This window comes from Sclerotinia sclerotiorum, genomic scaffold, assembly GCF_000146945.2.
Source record: "Sclerotinia sclerotiorum 1980 UF-70 scaffold_12 genomic scaffold, whole genome shotgun sequence".
Lineage (NCBI taxonomy): Eukaryota > Fungi > Ascomycota > Leotiomycetes > Helotiales > Sclerotiniaceae > Sclerotinia > Sclerotinia sclerotiorum.
This window is the reverse complement of record NW_001820824.1, coordinates 914,835-932,975: the sequence shown is the minus strand read 5'-3', so window position 1 is coordinate 932,975 and position 18,141 is coordinate 914,835. Positions and strand designations below refer to the sequence as shown.

The following is an 18,141-nucleotide window of genomic DNA, read 5'->3' as shown; positions in this document are numbered from 1 at the left end:
TGTGTTTGGCATATATCCGTTTGTTTCCGGGACATGGAGCGATATTCCGGTGGTATCTCCTGCACGAGAGTTGCACTCATTTTGAGGATTCCTTTCGTTAAGAGAACAATCTTCCAAACCTTCGCCTAGGTTGGACTTGCCGGCCACAAAAAAGCCCAAGCCTTTTACCATTTTCTCTCCTCGTTCCAAATGATCTTGTTTCTCGATCAGTACAAGATGTCTCATAATTGCTCTTGCGATTTCATTTAATATCTCAAGTCCATCATCATCCAACCCTTCGTATCGTGGTTTATTGTCGACCACGCAATAGGTTCCAATCACAATGTTTTCTGGGCCTAATAGTGATAAAGTCAAAATAAGTTTTAAGATCAAGGTTAAACCTCTGATTCTAAACATATAAAAGATGTTGACCTGATAAGTGTCTAGAAAATAAAATGCAATTTGTGCCTTAGATCAAGAAGTATGACATGAGAGATTGATTTTGGATTGTTCAAAAATTGACCTTGAAACTGGGAGTTATAGAAGCTCATTTCAAAATCCCCAATACAATGGAGAAAAAGAATTGTGTTCAATAAATGAAAAGTAGGAAACTCACTGTAGATAGGAACCTCGGCATAATATCTCATATATGGCCATTCGGCAATATAAGGGCGCGTTTTGTACTTTTCGATGGCTGCAAGATCATTCATTACATAACGAGTCTGATTCGCGGTAACAAGGTTAGTTTTCACATTTCCCGTATCGTCTTTAGCTGTGAAAATTTGAATCGTATTTGGGCATATCCCCCAGTGCATATCTAGGATGCGGGCCCCAAGGAAGATTTCGTCACCAGGCTTTGTGAGGTCTCTAGTGTGTAGTGAAACACTCCTTGTTGCTTCCGCAATGATGTATTGATTGTGCGTATCCATCAAAGATATGAAAGACCTTTCAGTATTCAATCGATAAGCGCCGAGCTGCGCAAATGCTGTCAATGTAGGATCATGCCGAAGTCGTTTCGAAGGATCAGGTCCCCCTTTCTCGGCTTTTTTGGGATCCTCTTCTATATGTGGTTGTTCTTCTGCCTCACATGTTGTTTCTGGCAGCCCGCGCCCATTTCTTTCGAAATCGTCGTCTTCACTCTCTCTTGTAAGTTTCCATTTCTCTGGTGTGTAATATCTAATACAGAAGTAATGGTTAATTCGTCCCGGTCAATGAATTGTTGACTTAATTACCTCAGAAGATTTCTCACTCTTTTCCTCTCTCGAGTCTTGACTTCCTCTGGTTGATCAGCGAAAGACGGCATTATGGCTTGCAATCAGAAAGGACAAATTGCAAGGTTTAGTATAAAAACAATTAGAAGGAAATAACAGTCCATAGATAGAATGATTGTGCCGTGTTTGTTCATGCAGTCCTGTGAGAAGAGAAAGAGAAAGAGAAACCAAAAAAACTCGCGCCGAGATGAGGCATTAGCTATCCGTATGATCCCTCTAAGCTTCGAGCAGGGCTCATCTGCTATGATTGAATATCCTCACCACAAATATTTTCTGGGAGTTAATTCGATCCGCGGAATACCACCCTTGGGTAACAATGGCTGAACACAACAACTCTGAGCTATCTCGAGAGACATCTTGGCAGATTCCGAGCTCATCAACATCTCAACATGTCAAAATGTCCCAATGGCTGCTGTAATTCGCCTATTCATGCAGTTTTGACAAATGCATGCATTATCTGCAATAATACCAGTAGCACAAGCTTAACACAGGAAACAGACCTATTGCGCCTCGATACTGAAGATTCCGGATAACTTCCGCGGCAGAAATTTGTAGTACAATCATCAATGGCGCGTTAATGACAATTTCTATCCTATCACATGTTCACTGTGGAGAAACCATATATATTTTAAATACTCGGGTGAAACTTTGTGCGAAGATTATGGCTAATATGCCACAAGATCGTTTCATTGTACTTTATGTGTTTTCCTGTGCTCCAAAGTTTCGAGAATTTTTGCAGAAAATCCAATAATGGCTCAAATTAGTAGCAGTAGAACCCGTAGCTTCTTGGTGGGTTCGTCCTCGCACAGAGTTCAAGAATAGTTCCACGGTGGTGGTTGGTAATACCATGACTTTCTACCCTGCGGCAACTATATGAAACAGGAACTTGCCGGCCAGCTTTTCAAGACCAAACTTCTGGTTTTATAATTCGATTCTTGCTGCCGAATCTGATGGTAATATTGATCGCTTCTTCTGATATGCAATAATTTCGATTTTAGAATAACTTATGACTTAACTTTTTAAGATGTCTGATTTTCGTGAATTCGGCGGTGACTGTTACATGCCGGAGATTAGAAGATCTCGGATGCTTCGTGCTGCTGTAATAGAGGTACATAGCCAGAACATGTATTGCTTTTTAGAAACATCGGCATTTCTGGAGGCGGATTCCCGGTTCTAGGAATTCGTAACATGCCGATAATGCAGCCAATGGACCGTGAATTGAATGAAAATATGTATCAATGACCTCCTTTTTTCCCGAGATATTCCCCCCTAGCTCGATCGCAATACTACATGAAAACTCGAATCATGTAGATCCTTTAAGGCTTGATATACTTTTGTGTTTCATGAAGCCTTTCCACAAAGTCACATTATTAGGACACCATCCATGAGAGCATTGGATGAGTTGATGTAAGTGATTTTTCGTGATGCGGGTTCTTCCAAAGCTTTCTAATCTCAGGTTCCTCGTTTGCCTTTTGCTTTTGCTTACTCTTCAAGGGCTGGTGGGTGGCGTGCTAAAGACATCGACATGAAAATACTCATCTCCGCCTTTCAGCCCCACTGTACCCTGAAAAAAGAAAGAGTGAAGCACAAAGCAGTGGTGTTTTCTGAAAGAGTTCTGGTTGTTTGAGACGGAAGTGTGGGCATATTCACAACTGAGCCATTGAATCGGTACATGAACCAAAGATCCCTCACGTGGTGATTCCGAGTAGTGATAAAAACACACCCTCACGTGACCTTTTTGGCCACAAAATCACGACGACATCGCTCTCATTTGACAAAAAAAGAGGAAAGACAGACTTGTCACACAGTTTGAAGTCAATCACTTCAAATTGTACGCCCACTTATTATCGCGATCCCAACTTTCTACCCTCACCAATCCATCTCTTCTCAAAGGTTTTGTTGCACATCTTATTCTCTTCGCAAATTTCCTATTTGGATGCCCTTTTCCGAAAAAGCCTGTGCGGCCTGTGTATTTCCCTTTCCAATCAAATTGACTGGGACTGATATGATCCGTGTCAGGTTGCAGAATAGGGAGGGATTAAAAGCCACCAATCGTTGATTTCGCAGCTACCACATGTTCGTCGCCGTGAGCACTCTGTGGTTGGTTGTTACGAGGTTTGCCATCTAGATCACGTGGAAGTGCTCTAGGCTCTCGAAGTGGTTTATAACTAGGCGTCAAGCAGGGACTTAAAGTAATGACAATAATGCAATTCGTAACTAATAGTAGAGTATACTAAATGATTGATCTTGAGCACGAAGCTCTATACAAAGGAAATCCGTCTTGATTATATAGACCTTCATGCTTCGTGGCTCGAAGGGAGCGAAGGGATCGAGCTTCGATCCTTTCGCTCTCCTCGATCGAAGGGCTCGAGAGGCCAAGCCTTCGAGCTCTTCGAGTTCTCGCATCACGTGTTATTACTAATCCTGTGACCTAATTGTTACCCATCGTAACATCTGAATGTAATACTAAGTATTAAAAAATGATATGAAGTAAAACATCTAGAATATTATTTATACTATTAGCTAGAAATTTTATAATCTTGTATCAGTTTCGAGTCTTGATACAAGACATCAATTAATACAGGCGAATAGGCTCACCGGGAGCGGGGTAAATCCTCCAGTCAGCGAGAAACGTCAGATGTGCGAATATCACCATTCTAGCGAGCTGGAAATTTAATCATATACTTTGTTTACTGTTTGTAGCTTCTACCCTCCGTCACTCAATCGACAGACCATTTCAAGACTGCCCAAAGTCGATGCTCGTCAATGCTTCGCAATGTGCCTTCAAGGTCCAGGCACTTACGGCAGAATGTCATTCAAAGCAGATTTAATACGATTGCCAGTCGCGGGACCATTATTTCTGGGTTTCGACATACCATTTCCGTGATATTGCCTAGTCGACCTAAATGTTTCAAGAAGTGTTTTCATACGCAAACAGAAACTTCAATTGGATTTGCAGACGATACGATATATGCGCTTTCAACAGCGCCCGGTAGAGCTGGTATAGCTATCATACGTATTTCTGGCTCTGCGTGCCTCGATGTATGACAGATTTTTTCAACCTTACAGGCTTTTGGTATTGACTATGATAGATTTATCAAAGCTTGTGCCCATCGAAACCGATTCCCAAACCACGATATGCAGCTGTAAGGACACTCTATGAGCCATTGGCTCCGACTCGAAATATTCTCGATTCCGACGCTTTAGTTCTTTACTTTCCCGCCCCGAAAACTGTTACTGGGGAAGATGTACTAGAGTTACATGTACATGGGGGTTCAGCTACAGTCAAAGCAGTCTTAAGCGCAATTCCACAATGTACATCGCCAGCGAAAATTCGATATGCCGAGCCTGGAGAATTCACACGTCGAGCATTTCAGAATAATAGATTGGATTTAGCGCAAGTGGAAGCATTGAGTGATACTTTATCTGCAGAGACGGAACAACAACGTCGTGCTGCTGTGCGAGGAACTTCTGGAAACCTTGGTCGTACATATGAAGCATGGCGACAACAATTATTGTATGCGCGTGGGGAGTTGGAGGCATTGATTGACTTTTCAGAGGATCAACATTTTGATGAATCGCCTGCGGAATTATTATGGAACGTTACAGCTCAAGTTGAGGTTATGTTGGAATCAATCGCCGCACATGAGTCAGCAAGTCATCGGGGTGAATTACTCAAAAAGGGAATTAGGATTTCTTTATTAGGACCACCTAATGCTGGCAAAAGTTCTCTTTTAAATCAAATCGTCGGTAGAGAAGCTTCAATTGTTAGTCAAGAAGCCGGAACTACTAGAGATATCGTGGAAGTTAGTTTGGACATTCGTGGGTACCTTTGCACTTTTGCGGATACCGCCGGCTTGAGGACTCAAGTTTCACCAAGTGAAAGTGGCAAGAATGACTCAATAATCGGGCATATCGAACAGGAGGGTATCCGAAGAGCTAAAGCGAAGGCAAATGAGTCAGATGTCGTTATTGCTCTTGCCAGTATAGAATGGTCAGATATTCGAAATGGATGGGAAATTCGTTACGATATTGAAACATTCGAAATAGCAGCTAAAGCCCCGAAATCCATGATTGCTATTAATAAATCTGATTCAGTCACCCCTGAGATACTGTCAGAACTTATAAATGACTTCAAAAAGTCTCAAATAGACATAATTACTGAAAATGTCGTTCCACTAATGACGATATCATGTAAAAATGCTCAGGCATCATCAAGTCAAGGAAGTATTGGTCATTTTATCGACGAAATGGTCAAGGTATTCGAAAATATGACATCTCTACCAACGGATCTGGAGGATTTACTTGGAGTTACTGAACGTCAGCGTCAACTTCTCGCTGCCTGCTCAGCCCATCTATTAGATTTTACGAAGGAAGCTCAGCTGCAGGTTGATGATGAACGAGAAGTCGATATCGTTTTGGCGGCTGAGCATCTTAGATCTGCTGCTAATTGTTTATCGCGGATTACGGGTAGAGGTGAAGCTGGTGATGTTGAGGAGGTTCTTGGAGTGGTTTTTGAAAAGTAAGTTGATTGTCTTTTTTTTTTGGTTAATTTTGTGGTGCTTGTTTTGGTTGTATTGTGTATGTATGTGGACTGACTTTTTGATCCCCCATTTGTAGATTTTGTGTTGGTAAGTAGGTAGATTGTGGGATGAGATGTGTGATGGGATTGGGATTGAGATTGGGATTGAGGTCTGGCTTGGAATTGGAATTGGCATTCATGATGATGGAGTTTCACGAGGTAGATACCTAGTAGATTAAATAGTTGAGATGGAGATAAATATATCATGATAGATTGATTGATCATTCATTTATTTGTTCATGCGTTGTGATATATCATGCTAAACCCCCCTCCTCTGGTAATAATACAAGAACGTGTAAATGGTAGAAAGAGAATAAGAGAAAAGAAGAAGAGAAGGAAAAAAAAGATATCTATCCGGTCTATCCAATATCATGTAGCCTTTATGTAATGCAACCAATATCCAACACCCAAATAATGCTAAAATACCATGTATGAATGAAAAGTAATACAAAAAAGAAAATGAAAATGAAAGAAATATGCGCTCAAATCGTGACTCTAGATCTTCCAAATCTTAAATCTTAAATCTCAAAGTCTCTAGATTGATAGTCGAAAGTCGAAGGAGTAACTTTCATGAGGTAGGTAGGTTAGGTTACCATATTCATCGATGGAATCTTTAAAAGGTTGGAGTCTTGAGGTAACGTAATCGAGGTCTGAAATTGAAGTGAATTGAAGTGAAGTGAAGTCGTTGGAATCATGAAGGTTTTCTTTGAGATGATGATGATGAAGATGATGAAGATGAAGAAATGATAACTCCGATGTATGCTGAGAAATCTATGCGATCTATGATGCGATGCGATGCGATGCGAAAGTAGAGAAACCGAATAGCAACCGAAAAAAATCCGCGAGGATGGAAATATATATCTTTGTGTTTGGTTGATTGCTGGATGCTTGATTGAATGGAAATGTAAAATGCGAAACGTAAAAGTAAAATGCGAAAACTCCGTAAAAATGCAATGCTGGTTGGTCGTGAGACCTTTGAATTTTATGTGTGGTATAAGAGGAAATTTTGCTATGCCGTGCTGTGCTGTGCTGTTGTTGCCGGTTTTTGGAAATCTATTGTTTGTGATCGCCGGAGAATTGCTGGAAATTGTGAATGTATAGATATGATGATGCGATAGGAAGTGATGCGATATGATGCGATATGATATGATGCGATGAAGGGGTTAACCTTAATCTTAACCGAACATTTCACCCAACATCCAATATAGAGACTGGTGGACTTGAACCTTAGGTTTCCATATCTACTCATACATAGGTAGCCATAGGTATAGATGTGATATCAAGAACCCGAGATCGAATTCCCCGCATCGCAATCAATCATTAGAAGTAAAGAGCAAAGGATATTTAGTTATATCCACCTCTTCCATCTTCCTCCTCATCATCATCTCCACGACGAAGACGTAGTGAAGAGTTGGAAACGCAGATGATAGGACGGGAATTATCCTCTTCGTCGTCACTTTTGTTGGGGCCGTTGTAGCCTCCGCGGCCGAAGTTGAGGGGTGTGTTGATTGGGGAGGAGGAGCTGCTGCTGGATGTGCTGGTGAAGGTTTGAACTGCCATTTTGGTGGTTGGGTTTGAGGTTGTTTGTTGGTTGTGGTTTGGTTGAGGTTGAGGTTGATATTGGTTATATAGTCGATTCGAGATGATATATATCGAAGAGCGTTTGACAGATAGTGAGTAGAAGAAGACTATATGAAGAGATATGAAAGAAGTTTTATATTCTATAGAATAGTATATAAGTACTGTATGTAATAATCAAAGACCGATGAAGAAAAACTCTCAACCCAGGAAACCACCGCCCTCTATATACTTTCCCATCTCCTCCATGTATGTATGCAGACATATCAGTCAGTATGGCAGCCAGAGTACTCTAGCATGCATCCCAAGTACTCAACTCATCATGACGACAATGCCTCACCTCATCCTCTGAAAGCCCTAGTCAGTTAGTAGTCTTTAGGATTATGAGATGCTAGGTCTGCAAATCCATGACATTCATGGAATCCATGGATTCTAACTGTGCGTTACCCTACGCTAGCACGAAATAAATCGCGTTATTAAAATCAAGATGAAGCTGATGTTGCTACCTGCTAGTTGCTAGGCTGTGAATAACTTACAGTATACCTATATAAGTAAGGTCACACACAGTAATCGAGTCAGAAAAATAGGTAATCTTAAATAAGATACTAAGAAATGGAGTAATAAACATACAAATCCAATACAGTAACTTCCTCCCCAAATAATAATAATAAAAGTAATACCACAATCAAAATCAAAATCCTGACAAATCTCAATGCATTTTGAATCCCCCGGTTCATTCACGCTCCTTCGAAATTCTTCTAGGTTATTAATTCCCATTTTACTAAAATGGTAATGGTTATGGCTATAGCATGGGCACTCACTAAAATAATGCTAGTACGGGTATCTATTAGCTGGATGCCCCGTGGAAATAGGTAGATAGATACCTAGATACTAGTCTAGGTACCTAAAAGCACAGACAGACAGACAGATACATAGGCTGAAGTTATCGAGGCCGCCTCTCTCACGAACCGAGCTTTGACACCATACACACTACTTCAAAGATCAACCTAAAGCTAAGTATATGATTAACATCCCTAAATCTAATTTTTTTGGTCTACGAGTGGAGTTTACTGGTAATTCTTACATGTAAGATACTTTCAATGAAGCATGGTCATCTATTATATTTATTATTGTTGTCGATTCCATTCATTTTTATATTGCCGAATCCTTCCTTGGATTTGGAGTTTAGATGAGCGGGGATTATTAGGCGCCTTTTTTTTTTTTTGATAAGTAGTTATGAAACTACCGGAGCTGAAGAATACCTAGATGGTGATGGTATGTTGGTATGTTTGTAGGTTGTTAGAAAGTGGGTTTATTTACTGCGCAATTAAAAGTCACTGTTATTTATCGTGTTGGATTATATACCTATGTACCTAAGGTTACTCGAGTAATTTGAGATGATGAGATATGAATACATACAACTAGTTATCTCTTGTAAACATTATTATTGCCTATTAGAAAACTCCAAGAAATTATCAAAAGAAAAGATATATAAAAAGTCAATAGTACAATATACATGTAAAGAATCTTCCTTACATCTAATCTGTCCATCCATCCATCCACGATGATCCACAACACGTTTCTTCCAGGATTAAAATCATGCCATCTTTATTATAATCCAAATCTTACCCTCTTTCTCCAATCACCTCATTCAAAAAGTCAAGTATTCAATGGCCTTGAGGCTACAAGGTTCTAGGTTCACCAATGCACCGGTGTATGTATCTCAGCCCTATGATCTGATCTAAAAACAGGGGATCTTGACAGGTCGGTTATTTATATCCCAGCTCATCATTGCTTGGATAAGAAGTGATAGATGTTGTCTTTGATCAAACAGTTTGTGGCTTGTGTATTATGTATGTATGTATGATTATTTTGAGGTTTCTCTTTTTTTTTTTTGGAATTTTGGAATAACTTTACCTGAATAGGTAAAACATCTTGACAGTCAAAGTTAGTCAACTTGCCCATGCCCATCCATCCATGTTCTTCTTTACGTGTTGCTTGGCTCGAACCTGAACTTCAAACGGTTCTTGTGATGAAAAGCCATGTTGATAAGCGCGAACCTACTTAATTTTCTAAATTCTAAATTCATCTTAATATATTCCGTACATGGCCCAAATCATTAATCAAGTAGCTAGCTTCTCAAATATTAGATTATAGTATTCCTAAGCCTCAAATGAAAGGGGACCAAACGATGACCAGGCATAATATTCCAACGAAAACGTTATAAGCTTACCACCATGTTCATCGGTACCAAACTATCTATCTATCTCTCCTGACTCTCTGAGAAATACTGAGCACAATAAAAAAGATGGACCTCATCCTTACGAAAATAGCCATGGTTAATCCATCACATCTACATTCACCGAAGCTCTCAAAGAAGAAGTTCTGAAGGCTTTGTTTGATCTGTGGATCCATCCGTACACAGCTCGTCTAGCCACCTAAAAGAGAACCAGGATTCCAAGCGCCGTGCTATGACTACACGAGGAACGGCAAAGGATTCGTATGAACATACCAATGGGAGTCAGGTTAGGATTCCCCGGATCGGGATCTCTACTTCATGGTGTGGTCATGGTGGGTAAGGTATATATGCATCCCACGCATACATAATCCAAGTATTTTTGACAATTAGAGGATTCCCGAATTTGTCCGGTCTAACATCAGGTCCGCGTCGTGGGAACCCCATGTATATGGTAGGTAGGTAGTCTTAAGTTAATGAATAAGAAACTTACATACACGAGAGGATCTCCGCCATAGCTAGATAGGAGTAGCAATCAATGTCTTAGCTAGGTACCACTGGATCTCGTACCTCACAGGCCGTTTCACATTACCTCATATTGTTCATCCGAAGTTTGAATTTTGTTACAGCTTCCTCGTGGTCTGGATGTGTTACAGTGCATATGCGTATCTCATGCCATGTGCGCATTCCAAGTTCCCCGACCCCGAGTTCACATCGTTTCAAATCATGATCGAGGTCATGATTGTCATCGTTGGATGAATGGGTGCTTAGATGATGATACATTTGTCCGATTGGAAAGATGTCGAGTCATTCTAGAATTTTGACTGTACCTGCGTTATGCCTTATGCATGACTCTAGGGATTGCTTGCTGCAGAAGAAGACGGAAGTGGGATCACCATTCGCCGATGACTCTTTTGTCGGGTTCATCTATGAAATTGTGGATTTAGTGTAAGATTACGGAGTAGAAATGATTTGATGGAAAGTCTGCTGATATACGACGTAATTTCATCCATTACTCTGGACCTTCAGCGGATATCTAGTTTTATTTGCTGCCTATTGTGTGATATATCTAAAATATACTAAAATACACTAGCCTAACGCTCGTACCTGATATATGTATTCGCGAAGCAAAACCCCTAACGATTACTTACAATTACCCCTGAAACGGCCCGTTACCGTGACACCCTGTGATATTGATTCATCGCCGCATGTTTCTATCTTGGTTCTAGATAAATTCTTTCGGCATCTGAGCCAACCATCTTAGAAGCTTGATACATAATACAGTTTATGAGGAATGCTTGGCGAAGGGTAAAGAATAGTTTCATAATATGATATGATGCTGATGATAAGAGGGCTGGCTGAGTAAACCTCATCATCAATCAGCAAGAGTGAGAGATAGGTGGGTAAGTCATCAATAGCACAGCAGCACTGCCCACCTAGAACCACCGAGTCGGTCTGCCATGTTCAAATTGAGAAGGGTACGAGCTCATGACCTTGATTCTGATGAACTCGAGAAAATACATGATTTAGATATCTAATGAAAATCATAGTGTCCTTGACCTACCTTACAGCTAGCTGCAGCTACATACTCCTTAATCATCAATAGCATAACTCCACCGAAATCCAAAATCCCATTTTCCAAGCCCTGAATTCAAGGTTCGAAAACAGCCTCTTTCTGTATACGTACGGGTATTTTCCACGACCCTGCCTACCTAGTATGTACATACCAAAAGCCCATTATTTCCATCCACTAGATCAGATACCCGGAAACTCAAATGCGAGAAACCGTTCACCGGTATGATGGATAGATGGGCTCCTTGGAATCTTAATGAAAGAATTTCGTATGTAGCACAAAGCCTCACGCCTCGACGGAGTGAGTGATGCACCGCCAAATCCCATGCCTAGATGGAACGTTACCTCGTGGCATTTCTAGATTTTTTAGTTTACGGTATGGTATGTATGCAGCGAGGAAATCTTTGAGTAATTATAATGGAGGGTTGTAATACATTAGTTTAGCTTGGAGGTTACCGGCAGTTTCTACGGCTAAGGAGGGATATATTTTTTCACTCACTGGTGAGTGGGTGCCAGAAGGATGGAAATGTGATGGGTAATTCGGAGCTGGAAAATGGGTGTTAATGTTTGGCTTGGGGATGGGGATGGGGAAGGGGATGATTGGTAAGCTTTTGATAGGTTGGAGGATAGTTTGCGGATGTCATCTTTTAGCGCCCGTGATATAAATTGTAGATTATACGGAATTGATAGAATAATAAAGTAAAGTAGAGTAGAGAAGAGTAGAATTAAGAAATAATGCGATCGATGCCAAGGCTCGTTTGATTATTCTTGGAGATTTACGAAGTACAGTACTCGATGGAAGATGCTATTTATAGAGTCAACAGTTTTGAGGAAATGGGGAAATGATATAGAGGTAAGGTTATTTAACCTATTGGTGGATGTTATTTTGTGGTTTTGATATACTATCTAGGTATCTATCGTTACCTAAGGTTACTTACTTTACTGAAGGAGTAAATTAATAGAGGCAAGAATAGATTTCATCTCTAGGTTAGGTTACCTCTCGATCCATCTTCTTTCTTCTTCCACAAATCAGATATCGTGAGATCTATACTGTATACCAGAAATAGCTGGCGAGATGAGATGTGATGTGATAATGTGATGTGATGTGATTGAGGAGTAATCTAGTGGGGTATCATACTATACTTTTACTGTAGGTTATTGCAAATAAACCGCGAGTTATAACCGAATATCATATTCCATCGTATAATATCATGTATTGCATCGCAATAGAACTGCGATAAATATATTTATGCATACCTTTCTCTCCCAGACAATCTAATCGGAACAATTAACCTATCAATAAATATGGATAAATAAATCTACACAAACAAATAGATATTTGCCTGGTAATCCGCACAGACAATACCACTCACCTTACATCACAAACCCATCAACTACCATCTAGCCAGAACCCATCATCTATCTAGAACCATCAAAAGGGCCATCTAAAATTTGGGGGCCAACGAAACCGTACGTTATATCACAGCTAACAGAACAACCTTCCATTTTTCCCCTTCCCCAGCCCCTCCACCCAAACCATTCAGGAAATTTTACGAGTGCACACCTACCAAGAATCCCTCCATCTATCCATCCATCCATCCATCCATCCATCCATCCATCCATCTTCGAAGATGCCCCAAATTCTCCTTGTAGGATCTGGAGGTACAGTAGCGTACGCTAGGCTACGGTATATACCTTACCATCCATCGATCCTTCCTCAAGTACGGCACGGTACTTCTCGTATTGCGCTCCGTGTGGTATGGTTTCGGTATCTGGTAAGTCTTACTTTGTTTTTGCTCTTGTCTATAAATTCTTGCTTTTTATAATCTTAGTAGTTATTTAAAGTTATTCCTAATTCCTCATTTCGAAATTGTGAGATTGATAGCTTTTTAAAAGGGAAATAGATAAATACGATGTTGTGTGCAGCGTAATGAATGCCTTGTCAAAACTTAAGAAAGCGAACAGAGAGAATAATATCAAGGTCCTGAGATTATACCCTATTTAGGACAACAATTCTACTCCATCCATTCCACCCATTCATCTCCTACATATTTCACAATTATCTCACCTAAAAAACATACCAAACCAAAAAGCCAAAAAAATAAAAATACACCCCAAACATGCGGCTCATTCGCAATCGTACAGAAAGACCACCAGACTCCAGTAAACATTAATTAGAACGACAGAGAGAAATAAACCCTGTTGCCACGCGTACTTCAGGCACTCAAAACACATGTAGTGTAAGAAGAGATCGCAACCGCAATGCAGACTTGGCCTCGTGGTTTCTGTTTTTAGATATGTATGTGAATGATGGTGCAATTTGAGGGTCTTTGTAATTTCTTTGGTTGGGGGTGGGGTGTATGGATGCATGCATGTATGTATGTAAGTTAGGTTATGTGAGGATGGATGTCAGATTTGGCGTGGGATACTCGTAGGGTAAGGTAAGGTGTTGAGGGGGACACGTTTTTTTCTCGGATTTTTCACATTACCTACACTAAACTACACACCCTCAACCATGAAACCCCCATGATGGGATGGATGGTTAGTGATGCATGCAGATGCAGATGCAGGTGGGATATTATAGGGCTGTGTTTTTTGTGTTTGTTTGGGAATGATGAGATGATTTTTGTTTTCATGGGTTCGGATATAGAGTGTTCAATCAATGAATGATATGTATGGATGGATGAATGATGTGGGGGTTAATAAGCAGAGAGAATTGTTGCGGTGAAAGAAAATCTGGTGTTTAGTTCTTACTTTGACGATAGATTGATTGTCTAGATCGCCGACTTTGGGGATATGGTGACTAGGGAATGAGATATTTGGAGAGGAATAGTAATGGTAATGAAAGTTAAGAGTCATACCGGAGGAAAATGTTCGGGTAATGTAACCTCAGGATTATGTTAACGTGATGGTGCAGCATATCATACTCGTGGATATACAGATTGAAATACATGTTTGAATAGTCTGACTGGTGAAGAATGATACGATAGGAGGACCAGGTATTAATTTGAAGATGATTTGAGTAATTGGAATAATGGGATTGTGTTTTGGAATGGAATGGAATGGAAATATCAGAATCTAGGATTTCTAAGCCTTCTTCCTAAGTATGGAAGTAGTCGTGATCGACGGTAAGCAAATCCAATTTCATTCGTTTCCGTACCAAACATTTATGATCTCTATGGACCTAGAGCCCATAGAATATCAAGAGGAACTAAGTGGAATGATCATGAATGCTTTGTCAAAGCATTTTGAACACCGGACTTTCAGTACCCTTTGACCAGTCATATAACATTCTTGTATTAATAACGCTGAGATGAACTTGTTCACCAACTCGATTATTCATCTCCTGTTCATATTTTGAAATGGCAAGACTTGGATCAGTATCCGTCTTGAGTAATTCAAAAGATTACCAGTATCAGTCATGAGATGGTTGGGACCTTGACCTCGTTATTTGAAGAAGTTAGTGTACATCTTCAAATGAATCATCAGAACTCACGATAACTCATTGAATGGGCAAAATCACCACTCAAAGTCACTCATCCATTTCTATTATCCCATTGATGGTTTTCTTCCCTTCAATCCCACACAACAAGACTAAAAAACCAAACTGGTTGATCTTTGGATAACCATTCAAAAGCACTTTTTCAATACTCTTTAAACCCCTAACCCTCCCCCTCCCGCAACCCCTTTGGTTTTTTAACCTGTTTCAGTCTTGCTGCATTATCAAACACTCCTGCTCCTCCATCCCGCGTTCACATACTCGTATTCCATGAAATATAGACGAAAAGTTTCCAACCTTCTCGCTCTTCCAGACCTAGCAAACCTTGTAAACCAAATAATACATAGGCTATCGGGACGTGGTAAAGCCAGGAATAGAGAACCACATGATGTAAACAAAGAGCTTGTTCTGAATTTATCTTACTTGCACAAATGTAGCAGCATACGGAAGTCGTGTATTCAACGATTATTCGGATTCAAAGGGGTAGTCTCCTAACAGTTAACCTTGCATCAGCTGCGCCTATCACCAATCTTCCTGTTATATGTTGACCATCCTCAAAACATATATTAAACTTTTTACCTTATGTTAATCTACGATATTTCCCAATTGTATCCGATATGTAGGTCTCGGACCAAGAGCATGCGAGATCGAATCATCGAAGTCGGTGAAAGTGTGGAAGTCCTAGAGCAAACAAGAGTTCTTGTTGAGCCATTAACGAACGATAGAGTATCGAGGGAATTAGTAGGCGTATGTTGATCGACTTGACAAGATTTTAGTTCGGGAAGAACAGATTCGGATATTAGGGATTTCAAGGTTTTTAATTCCAAGTGAATTCCTATATTTCAATGCCGTTGTCTAGGAATTGAAAGATGGATATTTATTTCAAACACAATTGTTCGTATTCCTACCTACTTTTACCAACCTTACTGAGGCCCTGTGCTATGACAAAGCTTGTACTCCCTGTGAGATATTATGAATAATAGTGAGTTAGTACTCAAATGGTAGTGATCATTGCCGGGGTCAAGTATGTACCTGCTCTTATTATGATTACCGGGTTATATGAATCCAGTGGAAAATCTTCAATATCTTCCCCCATAAATTTCTCTAGATGTTAATTGATGGATACGACGGGGAGATATAAGAAAGTTAAACGTTTGATAGCCAGTTAAGGCTGGGAAATAGAATTGTCGTGATGACCGTGGAGGGAAATCGCCTACCGGGAACTATCCCACATGCGTTCACCACCCACCTACCTTGGAACCTTATAAACCAGCAGTACCGAGTATAGTATGAATCTCATATGAATTTGAATCAAAATTAAACCTAATCAATCAAGTAGAACGATATATCTCCTCTCACATTCCTTGGTTGATATCTTCAAAGACTCGGGGAGATAGTTCATTTTGGTATTGATGGAAGTTTCTATATGTACCAGGAAAGATTCTAACATCCTCTTTCAAGCATCATTATGAATAGATAAAACCCCATCTCCATTATTGATCCATCATCCGAATATCTAGAATTGCATCTCCAATATCTGTGCAGTCAGAACTAATGAGAAAAAGCAATTATCTATCTGGTCTTACTCCATATCGCACACAGATTTTGCTAAAGAATATGCGGATAAACCTATCCCAAATATGTCGATGCCGCAGAGTAGTATATGCCGCATTTGGTTTCCGCCGCGACCCTTGGGTTTTTCTTCCTATAAAGGAAGCTCCTTGAAGTTGAAGCACATCCATCCGCATCCATCATCACCACCGACCTCTCGCCTATTCATGATTAACCCTTATTCCTCCAAACCTAACTGCGCCTTCGAAGTTGAAGACTTGAATATCGTACAGATCTATCTTAAAGCCCACTTCGACATCATCCATATACGAGAATTATTTGGCTGTTGGGTATGTAATTAACTGGGACATCTTCTTCTCGGAAATACTTTCATGACTGAAATATGGTGGTTATATTGAGATCATGTTGCATGGCGTATGTCCTGTCTCGGATGATGATATTGTAGGTGGGAATAGTTTCTCCACGAAATAGGGGAGAACGGTGATTAATTAATTGATTGACTTAGGGGAAAATTTTCGGCAAAAGCTCCACGATTTTAAAGGAGAGTAAAGCTAAAACAAAAGCTGCGGTCTTTAAAGATTTGAACATGTAATTGATGCTGTGTATAAGTGGTCTACGAATCCATGGCAGGACACATAATAACGATAAAAACAAGAGACAAAAAGATTTCAAAGAAATTAACTCGATGAAATAAATCAGTATAAGTAAAGTTTATAAGTGTACAAAAGAATACATAATTAAATAACTAACCTATATTAATAATATATATCTTTTTTAATTTGCCGCTCCTCAGTTTTAAAAAATATTCTTTATTGATATAATATAAATTACTTAAGTAGTATACTTATAAAACTACTCAGTTATTCTATAACGAGATAAAAAAAACACTAAAGGACGAGAATATCCATAGATATTTTGTCTTGATGTATAACTTCCCTTTCTTTATAAAATTCCAAATCTAATAATAATTATACTAATATCATCCGTTATAAACAATCATAAGCACAGGAAACAAATCGTTATTATACAATACCATTGCTTTTAAGATCTTATAATCTTACCCAGTCAAAAGCCATCTAAATAAATCACAATATGATAAATACTTTTATAATACTAAAATTTTCAAGTTTCACATACTAACTACATCAAGAATATCCTGTAACGATACTGTACTAAAGGCAGCGGCTGCCTAAGGTTCGTCGGTTGGTAGTTATGGGTTAAGGCTTTATCACTGGTTATCACTGGTATTCACTTGAAAGTGAATTCGTTACTAGATCAAGTAGAATGTAGGTAAACTAATTGATAACTAAGTTGAGCACGAAGCTCCTAAACTATGAAACTACTCTGACTATATAATGAACGATAAAGGGAGCCCCTAGGAGCTTTCTGGCTCCTCAGGGCTCCTCATCACTTGATTTCTGATGGTGCGTGCGCATACGATCTTCAGGTGACCAAGATCACATACTGTTACGAGGTTTGCCGTCTAGATCACGTGGAAGTGCTCTAGGCTCTCGAGGTGGTTTATAACTAGGCGTCAAGCAGGGACTTAAAGTAATGACAATAATGCAATTCGTAACTAATAGTAGAGTATACTAAATGATTGATCTTGAGCACGAAGCTCTATACAAAAGAAATCCATCTTGATTATATAGTCCTTCGTGCCTATGGTTAACTAGGAATCGTCGTTCCTGGGAACGAGCGTTCCTGGTTGTTCCTAGGAACGTTCGTTCCTCACCGTTCCATCACATGTTTTATGGTCATGTGGCATACTAATCGTTTTGGACGTAACACATACTAATTCGATGAAATCTGATCGTGTTTGCACAAGGCCTAAGCTCTCCTAACTAATCAG

At 39.7% G+C, this 18,141-nt stretch overlaps 8 protein-coding genes across 8 annotated transcripts in view; 6 read left to right on the top strand and 2 right to left on the bottom strand.

Annotated features, from left to right (window-relative positions):
• The window catches only part of SS1G_09016 (hypothetical protein), a gene marked incomplete at both ends in the record, with an annotated part of 7,898 nt that extends 6,616 nt beyond the window's left edge, over window positions 1-1,282 (bottom strand). Inside the window, 3 exons of the mRNA XM_001590202.1 lie at window positions 120-335; window positions 596-701; window positions 1,229-1,282. Coding sequence (XP_001590252.1) covers window positions 120-335; window positions 596-701; window positions 1,229-1,282 — 376 coding nt within the window. The remainder of the gene's footprint in view (window positions 1-119; window positions 336-595; window positions 702-1,228) is intronic.
• Window positions 1,283-3,324: 2,042 nt separating this feature from the next.
• SS1G_09015 (hypothetical protein) lies at window positions 3,325-5,889 on the top strand (the record flags this gene model as incomplete). The annotated part of the gene is made up of 4 exons (XM_001590201.1): window positions 3,325-3,336; window positions 3,843-3,890; window positions 4,343-5,772; window positions 5,871-5,889. 4 exons carry the CDS (start codon window positions 3,325-3,327, stop codon window positions 5,887-5,889), a joined length of 1,509 nt encoding a protein of 502 aa, XP_001590251.1.
• A 1,287-nt stretch (window positions 5,890-7,176) lies between these two features.
• Window positions 7,177-7,392, bottom strand: SS1G_09014 (predicted protein; the record flags this gene model as incomplete). The annotated part of the gene is made up of 1 exon (XM_001590200.1): window positions 7,177-7,392. One exon carries the CDS (start codon window positions 7,390-7,392, stop codon window positions 7,177-7,179), a length of 216 nt encoding a protein of 71 aa, XP_001590250.1.
• Window positions 7,393-9,080: 1,688 nt separating this feature from the next.
• Window positions 9,081-9,478, top strand: SS1G_09013 (predicted protein; the record flags this gene model as incomplete). Its single annotated transcript, XM_001590199.1, has 3 exons — window positions 9,081-9,124; window positions 9,245-9,263; window positions 9,353-9,478. The coding sequence occupies 3 exons, from the start codon at window positions 9,081-9,083 to the stop codon at window positions 9,476-9,478; spliced, it is 189 nt and encodes a 62-aa protein (XP_001590249.1).
• A 967-nt stretch (window positions 9,479-10,445) lies between these two features.
• On the top strand, window positions 10,446-11,295 carry SS1G_09012 (predicted protein; the record flags this gene model as incomplete). Its single annotated transcript, XM_001590198.1, has 4 exons — window positions 10,446-10,594; window positions 10,740-10,749; window positions 10,999-11,049; window positions 11,218-11,295. 4 exons carry the CDS (start codon window positions 10,446-10,448, stop codon window positions 11,293-11,295), a joined length of 288 nt encoding a protein of 95 aa, XP_001590248.1.
• Window positions 11,296-11,551: 256 nt separating this feature from the next.
• SS1G_09011 (predicted protein) lies at window positions 11,552-12,033 on the top strand (the record flags this gene model as incomplete). Its single annotated transcript, XM_001590197.1, has 2 exons — window positions 11,552-11,599; window positions 11,932-12,033. The coding sequence occupies 2 exons, from the start codon at window positions 11,552-11,554 to the stop codon at window positions 12,031-12,033; spliced, it is 150 nt and encodes a 49-aa protein (XP_001590247.1).
• An 816-nt stretch (window positions 12,034-12,849) lies between these two features.
• Window positions 12,850-13,171, top strand: SS1G_09010 (predicted protein; the record flags this gene model as incomplete). Its single annotated transcript, XM_001590196.1, has 2 exons — window positions 12,850-12,993; window positions 13,145-13,171. The coding sequence occupies 2 exons, from the start codon at window positions 12,850-12,852 to the stop codon at window positions 13,169-13,171; spliced, it is 171 nt and encodes a 56-aa protein (XP_001590246.1).
• A 3,186-nt stretch (window positions 13,172-16,357) lies between these two features.
• SS1G_09009 (predicted protein) lies at window positions 16,358-16,881 on the top strand (the record flags this gene model as incomplete). The annotated part of the gene is made up of 2 exons (XM_001590195.1): window positions 16,358-16,618; window positions 16,795-16,881. 2 exons carry the CDS (start codon window positions 16,358-16,360, stop codon window positions 16,879-16,881), a joined length of 348 nt encoding a protein of 115 aa, XP_001590245.1.
• Between the last annotated feature and the right edge of the window lie 1,260 nt (window positions 16,882-18,141).